Source organism: Dicentrarchus labrax, unplaced genomic scaffold (genome assembly GCF_905237075.1).
Source record: "Dicentrarchus labrax unplaced genomic scaffold, dlabrax2021, whole genome shotgun sequence".
Lineage (NCBI taxonomy): Eukaryota > Metazoa > Chordata > Actinopteri > Moronidae > Dicentrarchus > Dicentrarchus labrax.
Genome location: NW_026136721.1, coordinates 14,799,246 through 14,812,743, shown reverse-complemented (window position 1 = coordinate 14,812,743; position 13,498 = coordinate 14,799,246). Strand labels below are relative to the sequence as shown.

The 13,498-nt window shown below is 41.2% G+C and overlaps 2 protein-coding genes across 5 annotated transcripts; one reads left to right on the top strand and one right to left on the bottom strand.

The window, feature by feature from the left end:
* Nucleotides 1-622: 622 nt before the first annotated feature.
* Nucleotides 623-5,195, bottom strand: r3hcc1l (R3H domain and coiled-coil containing 1-like). The gene is made up of 6 exons (XM_051384005.1): nucleotides 4,725-5,195; nucleotides 4,292-4,491; nucleotides 3,273-3,343; nucleotides 2,891-2,986; nucleotides 2,638-2,778; nucleotides 623-1,868 (listed from the first exon to the last, which is right to left on the bottom strand). The coding sequence occupies exons 1-6, from the start codon at nucleotides 5,193-5,195 to the stop codon at nucleotides 1,816-1,818; spliced, it is 1,032 nt and encodes a 343-aa protein (XP_051239965.1). The 3' UTR covers nucleotides 623-1,815.
* On the top strand, nucleotides 5,106-13,346 carry crtac1a (cartilage acidic protein 1a). Of its 4 annotated transcripts, none has more exons than XM_051384003.1 (14): nucleotides 5,106-5,248; nucleotides 6,879-7,077; nucleotides 7,216-7,412; nucleotides 7,528-7,664; nucleotides 7,813-7,969; nucleotides 8,056-8,190; nucleotides 9,052-9,188; nucleotides 9,305-9,441; nucleotides 9,577-9,659; nucleotides 9,842-9,942; nucleotides 10,571-10,739; nucleotides 11,319-11,464; nucleotides 11,766-11,805; nucleotides 12,481-13,346. In XM_051384003.1, the coding sequence occupies exons 2-14, from the start codon at nucleotides 6,881-6,883 to the stop codon at nucleotides 12,606-12,608; spliced, it is 1,764 nt and encodes a 587-aa protein (XP_051239963.1). In that variant the 5' UTR covers nucleotides 5,106-5,248; nucleotides 6,879-6,880; the 3' UTR covers nucleotides 12,609-13,346. The 4 variants fall into 4 exon arrangements, with proteins under 4 accessions (XP_051239963.1, XP_051239961.1, XP_051239962.1 ...); XM_051384001.1 differs by lacking the exon at nucleotides 5,106-5,248 and adding an exon at nucleotides 5,789-6,198; XM_051384002.1 differs by lacking the exon at nucleotides 5,106-5,248 and adding an exon at nucleotides 5,789-6,198 and having other exon boundaries at nucleotides 6,876-7,077.
* Nucleotides 13,347-13,498: the final 152 nt, after the last annotated feature.

Here is a 13,498-nt window from a genome sequence, read left to right as displayed (position 1 = left end):
CAATCACAGCTTGCAGCCAGCAAAGCCAAACGTTTACAATAAATGTTTAGTTGATATAGGTAAATAATTTGCAGTAAAACAAATGACATATTTGCAGCTCTTTCACCAAGCTGGGAGACTGAGACTTAATTATTGGCTGAGGGGCTGAAGGAGACACAGTGCCACATGGTCTGTGGTCAGCTGGGTGAAGCCTCAAAGGAGGTAGCTGCCCCCATCTGTCACAGAAGTCTCCCAAGTGTTTCAGGAAGCTGAATTATAAAGGCTGACTTTGAATTAGGAAACTTGGTTTAAGTTAAACATTTAACTGAATAAACATCTCTCTCTCTCGCTGTCCTCTCTACCCAAAATTTAACTTTCCAGGAATAAGTAAAAACAGCATGTGAAGACCGACCAGAACACGCCTGTCAACGTAAAGCAGTTGGAAGGAGTCGTGATAAGAGCATTGTGTTGCAGAGCTTTCTTAAACTAAATTTCATTTAAAAAATATCTGTCATGCATAATTCTTAAAATAAAGTTCAATAAAAAATGTAAATGTACATTTGATAAATCACAGACTGTTTTCCTACCAAGACGCTGGTCAGGAGGTACATCGCTGAAAAAAGGTTGGGACAGAAATGGTGCCTTCATTTTTTTAAACCTCATTTATTCAGCTTATTATTTCAGGATATTTTTTCCTTTGTTTTGACAAATTAAAACATATACAATGGAAATACAACATCTGCTCAATAGCATTCAAGTTTACTGACCCTATATTTCACTGTGCAGACGGCATGCTACTCATTTATCAGGATGTAGATTACTAATGTACTAGCACCAGATTATTCACAATGTCTTAAAACAGGTAAATGTGCTAAAAGGACAACTATTTGTCTACATAGATTTCGTCTCCATTATTGGACCGACACGTGAATGTGGTTGTTTCTGAACAGGGACAAGGTACAGCAGCACCACTCTAAAGCCTTAGACAAAATCTGTCAACTAAAAGATTTGGTTGAAAGTTGCTCTTCAGAATGAATGACAACATCAACATCATCATCATCATCAGTCCTGCTTGAGCAACAAGACTCAGAACAACCATGATACTGGACAAGAACAGCAACATCTTCTTTGGCTTTTCATTTCTCAGTAAATATTTAATAAGAGGAGCTAATCCAATGTAGATAAAAGTGAGCATTCCACTGACCGTAAACTATGGTACATTATCTTTTTTTAAACGACACAACTTTAAATTCAACTTCTCGAACAGAGTCTAACCTCAACTATGTTTCATACAGAGTATATTGATGTAATGTATCATCATGACTGAATAACTAATATTACGGGACCTTTAACAGAAAGCTTTGCTGCCCTCGCACTTACATTGGGTCATCTTTAAAAACATTAAAATAATTCCATATAAAGACAAACATAATGGCTTAAATCTATTTTAAAAATATTACTTCGAAGCATTAGTGACCCTTTATAAATGATTAGACTCAGTGCTTCACTACAGACTGTGGTTACAAGGTTGAGCGATATGAAAGCAGGTGAGTCGGCTGCATTAGCCCTGGCCAGCATGGACATATAGGTATGAACATAAAGGTGGGGGAGCAGTAGCAGTATTCTCTCATCTGATGTAACACTGGATGATGAGGCATTCTGTGAGAGCTTGCTAAGAACTACTGAAGGAAAAAATGGTGGGAATCCATTTCTGGGAAGTATGGTGGTAGGAGGGGTGGCCAGTGGAGAAAAGCAGAGCAGGAGAAGAAATGGAGCAGACTTTAGCCTCTGCTAAATCAAAAAAAGAAAACAGATGGGGGGTAGTTTTCTGTCCAGTCACTTCCCCTCCCAAGCATCTTCCTTCTGTTTGGCTGCCATCTGCTTTTGTTCTGAAAGGTAAATCACAACATATCAATCAGCGAAAACCCTAAACTAAACACGTATGATTTGTTGCTCTAAATTTGTACCACTGTCTTTGTGAGGAGCTGAGGTAGACTGAAGGGCTGGCTATAAATTAATCTCTGGATAGGACCAATACGTGGCGTCCATTCCAAGGACACAATGTTCAGCACATGATGCACTTCTGCACTGACATTCACTGTGCGTGTTGTGATCTTAAATAAAAGAGCACAGCAGTGTGCCTGTGCTGAGAACAAAGGACCTTTTTTAGGTTTCTATACTCAAGGCCCTGACTTCCTGACTGACTGTTCAGTGGACAGCCATTTGTGGTTTTCTGTGCCTATATACTTATGTTCCATCTGTGAAGGGAAATGGCTGCTGTACTGATTATAGACCTGTTATGATCGGCACAGCAGTGGACGGAGAGCAACTTCTCTTGGCATCAACTTGTGTAAAGTATAAAAACAGCTCCCACTTGTGGTGGAAAACTTGTGATGCAAAAACTGGGACAATCAGATGAGGACTGTAGTGGGTTATTAATATGCATATATTCAGGGAACCCATGCTGACACACACTCACACATATTTAACCCACTATTCACTTTAACTACCCACCCAAGATGAAGAGCTTTAATATTCACGTCTAGGCTACTTGTGGAGAGAACAGGCCTTCAAAAAAGGGTTCTGCTGACCATAATACATCTTCATACAAATAACGTGAATCATAAGCTGAACATAACATCTCTCTAAATAACGCACCTCTGGCCTCCTGAAGTTTCCTTCTCTCTGCATCGCGCTGCTCCTTTGTAAGGTTGCTCTTAACACCAAGGGCACCGATTACAAGCTTGCGAGCCAGAGCTGCACTCGTCTGAGGTCTCTCTTTAGCAGGCAGGAGGTAGTCTGGGTGAAGGGAGAAAAGGAGAATAAGAGGGGCACAGGTAATAATCTTTAAATGGTGAGATACAGAGGACAAACTGAACTGGCGAGACAGACGGGACAGCTGTATCTGTACCTGAGCAGCTACGGGCTTTGGCCTTTGTAGCAGAGGAGGATTTGGAGAGTGGTCGCAACTTCATCAGTGGGTGTTTGGACCTTAAAGCTTCACGAGCTATAAAGAGAAAAGAAACAACTGGCATAAGAAGATACAAAAGCACATTTATAAGATGATGTGTAAAAGGAATTCAAAAATGTACAATATCTTATAATAGCTCAGAAGTTAACACTGATTTAATGTTGATAATGTTGAGTGTTTCAGTCAGATCCTCTTTATTAAGCCATTTTCCATCAATTGTGGCAGGAAAAGGTGTCACAACGACAATATTTACGGCAGTTTAATGTATTCTGAAGTATCTCCCCCCCAAACCGCCTTCTATGTGAAGCAGCACTTCACTTACCTGCTATGGGGCTTGAGAAAAGGCCCAGGGCCTGTGATTCATCAATCCACTTGATGTCAAAGCCTCTCTGTCTGAAAACACAGAGGGGAAAAAAAGGAACTGTTACAAAAAGCGAAAGAAGATAAAACTCATACTTCTGAGTCTTGTGGTTCTAGTTGTGGATGCAATACATTTGCCAGGAATCCTACACTCACTGAGATGTCATCATAGAGCTTTAGAGCTTGTATCCACATAGGGTTTTTTTTTTTTTTTTTTTTCGGGCAGAAAAGCACTGGCAGTGCGCTGGTATGAAGCTTTTGTGCAGTGAGAGGGAAAAACAACAACTGAACATGGATTTCGTTTCTATGACAACATATCACCACCGCCATTGTATGACAAGACTAGCATCGCCCCTTTGATTTTTATTAAAAACATATTTTATTCTTTAGCATCTATTTGCTTCACCACCATGAGCACCAACCAGAGGATGATTGCTCTCATACCTTGTATGAACAGCAAATATCACCGCCTGGTCCAAGAGCTACTGTTAGATAGAACCTGGTTACAAACGCACTTTAGCTTAAACAAGGGGCAAGTTGATGTACTCTTCCAGAGGGTTACAACTCCAGAGCACAGACAACATTCAGTAAGCTGATCAGCCCCGAGTGTCTGTGAATCTGTCTACAGTGAGTTAGTATATGACTGTTTGTCTGAAAAAGAGCAACAGTGATGACACCAGCGCCTCTCTGAAAAGTTAAAGAGATTTTCACCTACAAGTGCTTGGAGCAGCTGCACAGAATAGTAAGAGCACTCTGAATAAAGACGCTGGGAGCAGCACTTTTTCCCTAGGTGGCCACACGCTGCTGCTCCTCATTGGGAACAACTTCAAAAACACTATGTGGACACACAGTAACATTAGTCAGGATTTCAATGTTGACCTTAAGGAGAAAAAAAAACTGAATTATATTAATGAATGGGGACTATATTGTAGTTTTAAATTTTTTAAGGCTAGTAGAAGAAGTACATTGAAATATACATACTGGTAACACTGAAACAACTTGAGAAGGTCCTCTGTCTTAAACTCAGTGGGGAAGTCGTAGATCTCTACGATGTGAGCAAGTTCATCTTCACTGAGGTCGATATCTTCATCATCATCATCATCGTCATCTCGGTCCATGTTGTAGTAATCAAACCTAGGCTGCTGGATAGAATCCTTCTTTCTACCTTCCTTAATAGCAAGCTAGAAGGGTTAAGAAGAGAGAAGAGTGGGAGCAGATGAGGACAGAAACGAGAAGGAGGAGAGAGATAAGGCGCATTAAGTCTGAATTCTAACTCTGCTGTTAGAACCCGTATTAGACTGCATAGCATTTTAGCTCGGTGTAAAAAATAAACCGGTAAATGAGTGTTTGTGAATGTTGGAGAAGATTCTTCTGGTTAAACTTTCACCCAGACCGACCAACACCAAGCTCTCACCTCTTCAAGCAGGTGTGGATCCAGACAATCTCCATCATCATTGAACAAGGTGTCCCAACTCTCCTCTTCTTCCTCTTCCTCCTGAAAGCCTGTTGCTTCCAGTCGTGAATTAGCATCTGCAGCCACATTTGCTGAGTCAACGTGCCCATTAATCTGCACATCTGCATCCTGTAACCGCTCTTCCTTCACATCAGGCTTGCGGTCACCATCCTGTAGCTCACCTCCATCAACAGGACCCTTATCCGCTGCTCCAGCCTTGTCCTTCTTGTTCTTTGCATTTTTCCTAGCCTTGTCTGTGTAGCGAGGCCTGGGTCTTGGTTTGACTTCGCCCTGAGTCTGAGCTTTGTCTTTGGCGCCCTGAACGCGTTGCTTGGGGACGTACAGAGCCTGGCTTGGTTTCTTTGACTGAGACGGAGGTGTGGATGCTGGCTGGGCTGGAGCACAGTCTTCTTTTGGCTGTTCCAACTCCATTATTAAATTAAGTTAAAACATCTGGATCAAAAAGACAGCAAACCGGAGAAGACGTAATGTAGTAACAATACATAATATCATGTTTTAAACATTTCTTAACCATTTGCAGATTTCTAAACGAATCCTGACTGGATTTAATGACAATATGACTGATCTTGTATTCCAGTGACTTTAAATAGTTAATTCCTCCGACAGAGCCGTCTAAAAACGCACCAAACCGCATTTAATGCTAACAGCTAACAGCTAACAGCTAACGTTTAACCATTGCTGGCAATACATTGCGGTTAGCCGTTAGCCGTTAGCCGTTAGCTAGCTTAAGTTCCTCTTGTGGAGGTTGTAATAATTCATTAGTTAGAACACAAACATTAAGTTAAAATAAATACACATTAAAATCTCCTTTGTTTAATGTGCTTTCATCCAAACCAACTGTATATGATAGATGTGGCTCTTTTAGCTTACCCGTGTTCGGTTTGTTTAGCAACAGATTTTCGTCGCACTACTGACGCAAGTGCAGGACAACGCTAAGCATTCTGGGAGATGGTGTTCTTATACGGCGCTGTAGCTGAACCACTCAGGACCGCCCGCGACGGCAAGCACGTTTATTTGATGTGGAATTGGTTGTTTATCTGTTTATTAGTTGTTTGTTTAAGTGAACATTTCTTCCCCGGCAGGATTTATGAATGTGCGGTCGTCTGAAGGTATTCTGTCTGTGCTGTCGCTGTAATATATTTGAACAGCAGCGCCTACAAACAGAGCAGACTTCCGCCTCTGATGTACACGCGCACAGTAGCACAGATCAACCATTGGTCACCATTCTAATTATTCACACATCTCTTCGCTGATTGGTTAATCTTCTGCAACGTTACACAAGCTGTTTCGTAAATTTTAAAAACATAAATGATGTAAGGTGATGTGCGCTGATAAATGATATAACAAACGGCGCTGAGTGCACTCGCAGAGAAGTCAGATAATCTCAATCTCCGCACACTGATAGAGCTGTCAGGTAAGACTGTTTCTGAAGTTACCACATTCCTGCATGCCACTCTGCTCAGGAACAAGAAGAGGAGTAGACATCAGTGACTTCTTGGAGCAAATGAAAGATTGGATCGTGCATATGTTTTAACAGCACTTTAAACTAGACACCATCAGTTATACAGATAATGTTATTAATATGCGTTAATAATATATCTTTGTGCAGACACTGTACGGGAGTTGCAAAAATGTAGATTTTCTATGAGCTATACAAGCATCTAGTAATTATAATTCTCTAAATGTACTTTCTCAAAACGGAAAAATAAAACATAATTGAGTTTACTAGTGGATTAGGAGATTTATCTTATCTTGTTTTATCTTTGGTTTGCTTGTTTAATCACTTTGAATTCTTGTTGTATTTTTACACTTTGATTGTCATAAGAAATGTTTATGTGGTTTCTTTTAAGATTATTTTTTAATTATTGGCACACTCCAGTGACTCGTGCAACTCACAAGAGACACATAAAAATGGTCAAAATAAATCAATTTTAGGATTGATATTGGTGGAGGCTGACCCTGCACTGAATCGTGCTTCACATGAACATAGAGAATCTCTATATGTTACATTACGTCTGTCCTCCTGCACTATTCAAAAGACTTGTGCATCATCTGCATATGGAGTTGAAATGACCCGGCCCTGTGTTCCAGCAGTGATGTGGGCTTCAGGTCTGTTGCTCTTCCTGGTCGGACTCTGGCATCAGTCCCGCGCCCAAGGCTCTGAGCCCATGCTGCGGGTTGTGACGGAGACGATGCTTCCTCCTGACAGTCTGCACAATCCCACGCAACTCAACTATGGGATGGCTGTAACAGATGTGGATGGGGACGGTGACCTGGAGGTGGTTGTGGCAGGGTGAGTGTGAATAACATAGAGGCGCTGACGGCGTGACGGCGTGCGTCTGTTAACTGTGTCTTATGATCATTACACTTTGCAGAAATTCTTCTCTGAAACTGTGTGAGCAAAACCAACCTGTGTGGTGTTCTCACTCAGGTACAATGGGCCCAACCTGGTGCTGAAGTACGACCGCACTCAAAACAGGCTGGTTAACATTGCTATTGATGACAGCAACTCGCCATACTACGCCCTGAGGGACCGAGCAGGAAACGCAATTGGCGTTACTGCATGTGATGTGGATGGAGATGGACGTGAGGAGATCTACTTCCTCAACACCAACAATGCCTACTCTGGTAAATTGTGCATTCTTATGGTGTGTCCTCAAAATGTTTGGCCCCAGCAAGTAATGACAGGTAGCTGAATGATATTTCTTCATAATAACTTGATTATAATATTCTTCAAACGCAGGACGGGCAACTTATTCAGACAAGCTCTTCAAGGTTCGGAACGGCCGTTTTGAAGACCTTCTCAGCGATGAGCTCAATGTGCGTCGTGGTGTCGCTAATCGCATGGCGGGGCGTTCGGTTGCATGTATTGACAGAAAGGTTGGTTAACTCAGTTTGTAAACCTATTTATGAAGTCCAACAATCTGTTTCTTCATTTGTCACCTTCTATTTTCTCTATTTTACATGTCTGCCATTTCCTGCCATTGTCTCAATGATTCATGATTCCTTGCCTGTTGTTGCTCCTCAGGGAACAGGCCGTTACTCAGTCTACGTGGCCAACTATGCCAGTGGCAACGTCGGTCCCCACGCTCTCTTAGAAATGGACGAGACTGCGAGTGATGTGGCCAAGGGCATCATTGCTCTGTCAGACGTGGCTGCGGTGGCCGGGGTCAACAAGTTCACAGGTCAGGAGTCGGGTTGTAGGAGTGAAGTCTGCGATGTTTTGAGATGCTGAATAAGCTGAAGCATTTACGGTTTGCTTGTTGTGCAGGTGGGCGTGGTGTGGTGGTTGGTCCAATCTTGAGCCAGTCGAGGTCGGATGTGTTCTGCGACAACGAGAACGGACCCAACTTCCTGTTCAAGAATAATGGAGACGGGACTTTTGTTGATATGGCCAGACAGGCAGGTGAGTACGAAGCAGAAGACACTTAAAGCAGGTAGTCAGGAGTAGAAATAATTATAATTAAATATAGTTTTTGAGTTTTATTATTGGTTTATCAGACAATTGTATGTCTGTCAAAGTTTAAATTTTAGGGATGGCAGCGTCGGACTGTCAGCCAACACTTTGAACGACTGAAATGTCCTGTTAACTGTTGGATGGATTGCCATGAAAATACTTTTGTTTATGACTAAACAAACTAAATAATGCCAAAACTGATGACATTACCATTACCCTCATCTGTACTTTGTGTTAATTAGCAAACTCATTAATTGGCAAATGTTAGCATGCTAACGCAGTACAGTCGTAGAAGAAGAAGCTGAAAAAAGTTCATGCCAACAGTTTCCCCACAATTTGTAAAAGTCGTTAATGATGGGGCGAGCAACATTTTTTGTGAAATAAAGTTCAGCATGTTAGCATCACAACTCTTTTATTTTCCCGATATAAAACTTATTTATTAAACTTTTCACTCCACATTTTTTCCCTGATCATCCACGCTGCCCCTACAGTGGTTCTGTGTCCCACCAGGGGGGCCCTCCCACAGTTTGAGATCCACTGCACTAAACTTAGACTGTGACCATGGTAAACATTGTACCTGGTAAACATCAACATGTTGTTTTTTTGTTTAAATGAGACCAGGTAGGTAATTGAAATTGAAATATTGAGGATATTGAGGTCTGGTATTGGGTACCAGAATGTGTTGCTGTCTGTCTTTTTTTTTATTACCACTGGTAGTTGCCAATGTTAGGAATTTTCAAATCCTACATAGCTTTTATCTTTCCAGCACTAGCAGCACTAAGGATTTCAACAATGTGTCAACTTCTAAAGGTGTGGAGGACCGGTACCAGCATGGCAGAGGCGTCGCACTGGCTGACTTCAATGGCGATGGAAAGACAGACATCATCTACGGCAACTGGAATGGCCCACACAGACTTTTCCTGCAGGGCAGCGACTCAACATTCCGGGTAAGGAAGGAGAACAGGAAAGTTACAGAAAACAAATAGAAAGTGGGTGGCATATAAAAGTCTGTAAGATGGAAAGAGTTTGATTGATCAAGACTTAACAGCGTTCTCCCGTGCAGAACATAGCTACTGGAGGATTTGCTGCTCCCTCGCCTATTCGCACAGTCATCGCCGCCGACTTAGACAATGACAAGGAGCTGGACGTGTTTTTCAACAATATTGCTTACAGAGGCAACGCACCTAACAGGCTGTTCAGGTAACATTCCAATTATCATGTGAACTCGTGGTCCACGAGAAGCATCAATTAATAAAATCAAAAACAGCTTGCTGTAAAGCACGTGTTGGATTATTGCAATATTAGCTATTTTTAGAGTCCCGTGTTTGTTTGCAGGGTGTCAAGGAGAGCCAATGCAGACCCTTTGATCCAGGAGCTGAATGTGGGAGATGCTGCAGAGCCAGAGGGGCGAGGAACAGGTCAGCCATCTCTGAACTCAGAACAGAGGACACTGGACAACCTATTAAAATGTCATGAATATGTGACATCTCTGCTCCCTCTCTTTTTGGATGAGATTTACAGAGAGACAGCTGTCAGAGACACCGCAGTGAAGTTAATACGTAGGTCAGTGCAGTGAAAGCACTCTGTCTGTTTTGGATAGGTGGCACTGTGACAGACTTTGATGGGGACGGACAGCTGGACCTGCTGCTGGCACACGGAGAGAGTGCCCGGCAGCCAATCTCTGTCTTCAAGGTCACACAGGTGTGTATATACGTGTGTGTTTGTCAGTGGTGAACAAACAAAGTGAAAGTACCAATACAACAATGTAAAAATACTATAGTTATAACCCCCAAGTACTTGTTCTGCAGTAAAATGCCTTGTGAGTTTTGTATTATTGTATATGACATTATTAGATTCTTAATACTGATGCATGAATGTATGAGCAGCCTTTTACTGTTGCAGTTGCTTGAGGTGGAGCTCTCTGGAGACCAGGGGTCGGGCCCCTAAAGGGTCACAAAATGAATCTGAGGTTCATTAGATGAGTAATGGGGTTGGAAAAAGAAAATAAATATATTTTTTGGACTTTTGAGTAATCTTCAGGGGCTTTTGTGAAATATTGAGCTTTGAGCTTTTTTAAAACTTGACAATATTTTGTATGTTAAATATTAATCTAAAAACTTCAGCTCTCAGATAAATGTAGTGCAGTGAAAAGTCCAATATTTCATTTTGAAATGTAGTGGAGTTGAAATATAAGGCAGCATAAAATAGGAAATATTCAAGTACAAGTACCTCAGAATTGTACTTAACTATTATTTGAGTAAATGTTCTTGATGATATTATAGTAACTGAGCCCTAAAGATCCACAATCTAAACTGTCAACACTCATCAGGGTTCCTCCAACAACTGGCTGCGGGTCATTCCACGCACCCAGTTTGGCTCTTTCGCCCGGGGAGCGAAGGTAACTGCCTTCACCAGTCAGAGTGGAGCTCACACACGAATCATTGACGGAGGTTCGGGGTACCTGTGTGAGATGGAGCCTGTGGCACACTTTGGTTTAGGTAACTTCCTTTACAATTTATAATTCACATGACACTAAAAGAAAATGAAAAGGCAGTAGGCTTATTATTGCTGTTATTTTTTATTGCATGTGTTTAACCCAATCTGCACATTGTTTTTATTAGTACTGGCCGATTTAAAAGAAAAGTTTTCAGACCCTTTACTGAAATAAAAATACCAATTTTTGGTAAATACACCATGTCACTTTCTTGCTGAGAGGGAAAAACGATACCAGATTAGTTTAGCTTAGCACGTTCCGTGTTTCCCTTGCTTCCACTCTTCATGCTAAGCTTATTGTCTTCTGCTGGCTGTCACCGCTGGCATCTGTATTTGACGATCTGGGAATGAGGACGGACTGTGAAGTGTGTAGGAGAAACTACTAAAACACAAAAGGCCCAATCTATAGCCGGTGTTTAGTTTGTTCTGGGCTCCTGTAGAAACATGGCAGTTCAACGTGTCGGACTCAATGGAAGGCAACAACAAAACAAAAAAAAATTCCTACATTCAGATTATACTCTAATGAAAATACTTTTTGAAAGGTTTGTGTGATGCTCAGTGATTTTTCTATCCACCACTCCCAGGAAATGATGAGGTGACGGTGCTGGAAGTCTCCTGGCCAGACGGCAGCTCCATCACTCGAACCTTGCAGTCTGGTGAAATGAACTCAGTGGTGGAAGTGGCCTATCCCAAAGAAGGAGAAACGTTTCTGCTCGCCAATGACACCCAGGTACACAGAACGGCTCCACGGCATGAATTATGAACACTGGTAATTTCCAGTGAATCTCTGATAGCGGCCTTATAAACTTGTCCAAACCACCACAGTTAGTCTCTTGTCTTTTTTTTTCACCGTCGAGTTCAGTTTAATTAGAAGCTTTAAAATCTTTCTTTTTTTTTAAATTAGTGGTGTCATTAATTGAGTGCTGCTGATATAGATGATACTTTACTTTTTAGTTCTTTGTCTCTAAAATATAAAGGAATCAACATATTTGGTTTGAATACCAATACATTTCTTTCTTCTTTTTGTTCAGTGTGGTAATGGTTTTACTGTCAAGAATGGACACTGTGCAGGTAAGCAAATTCTTTTTAAATCAGTTTTTTTTTTTTTAAATGAAGCAACTTTAAAGATGAAACCATTTAAAACCAACTATTATTTCTTTTTAATCTTCTACAGGTCTGTGAGGATAATCACATGAAATACAATAAATAATTGCAGTGGAAAATACAATGTTACACAACCGTGGCTGTAGAATACATTTCTTTTTGTCTGTGCTTTAAGACGGGGGGCGGGCTTGTTGTTTTCTCTACTCTATAGGTAGTTTTAATATTTTTGTGTTTCTTATTTTTCTCTTGGACTGTTCATTATTCACTTTTCCTTCGACTGCTAAGTTGTTTTTTCTATGTGCGATGGCAAATTCAAAATAAACTGCTACAAATCAATGTGGTCAGATTATCATTTCATGGGTAAAAAAAAACTCACATCTGCAGCCAGCTGAAAATGAACTAGTAAGAACAAAACATGTGGCTGATACATACTAGCTGGAATAATCAGGAAGAACCCGCTTTCAGTACAAAGGAGAGATATTTAGTTAACATAGTCCACTGTGTCCCTTGTGCTTGCACCTCTCTCCTGCCTTTTCTCATCCTTCTTCCATCAGCCATCTCCATCTGTGTCAGCCATTTGTACTGTGTGGTCTTAACCTGCTTCTCCTTGTTTTCCTCCATCCTGTCCCTCCATCCTTACAGCGTCGACTCCATTTTATGATGGCGCACGCTCCACTTCCTTCTCCACGTTTGAAGCCTCCTGTTTTAAGACCGTTTTACTACAGTGGGTCATTGTGCTTTCTGCACTGGCAGATCTCAGGGGATGGTAGTCTCGAGAGTAAAGATGATACAGTAAGACAGCCTTTATCCAGCACTGCATATGGACCAAGCAAAAGACTTCCTGTGACATGCAGTAACAATTAGCCTGTGTATCAGAATGCATATCCGTCTGTCTGGACATTTCCTGTTTGCTCTGGTGAGCTGGTTGCATGCAGTTCTCCCTCCATGTTGTAAGTCTAGACTGAAAAACTTGGATGAGTATCATACCCTTTACCCAGCTGTTGCATTGTCGTATATCCTGTCAAGCATGCATGCAGACATGAGGGAATTTTCCTGACCAAAGCTTGTCGCACCATCAAATTATAAGATTTTTTTTAATCTGACAGTGTTAATGTCTGATGTTTTCAGTGCATGCAAATTGTTTAAGTCATTATCACTATTATGTACTATAGGCCTTCTCCACAGCAGACGTTTTCATAACAGGAACAGCTCAGGTGTTACTGATAACATTAACAATGGCTCTGTTCTGTGTAGGAGACCCTGGAACTTAAGATAAATGGAATTCAGCCATCAGTCATTTTATTATTTACACCTGTGCTTTTACTTTTCCTACATGTCCAAAATGTCACATCAACAATGCCTATTGTGGATTAAATAAACATCCGTGTTAGCCATTATGCAGTAAATGGCACATTGTGATCTAAAAACATGTCCACATAGTCAAGTTGAATGAAATCCTATCCAGCCAACAAGACAAATCATATTAAATAAATTGTTAGACAATGCTATTTATGTGTCAAAACAACCGTGATTGAACGCAGCACTGATGTATTATCACCCAACTAAAGTGTTATGGCTGAGGTGTCAGCAAACAGTTGCTTATTCACACATCCAGCAGCTACAGCGCATGATCATTTATTTTGAGTTGTGTTTCTGTCCA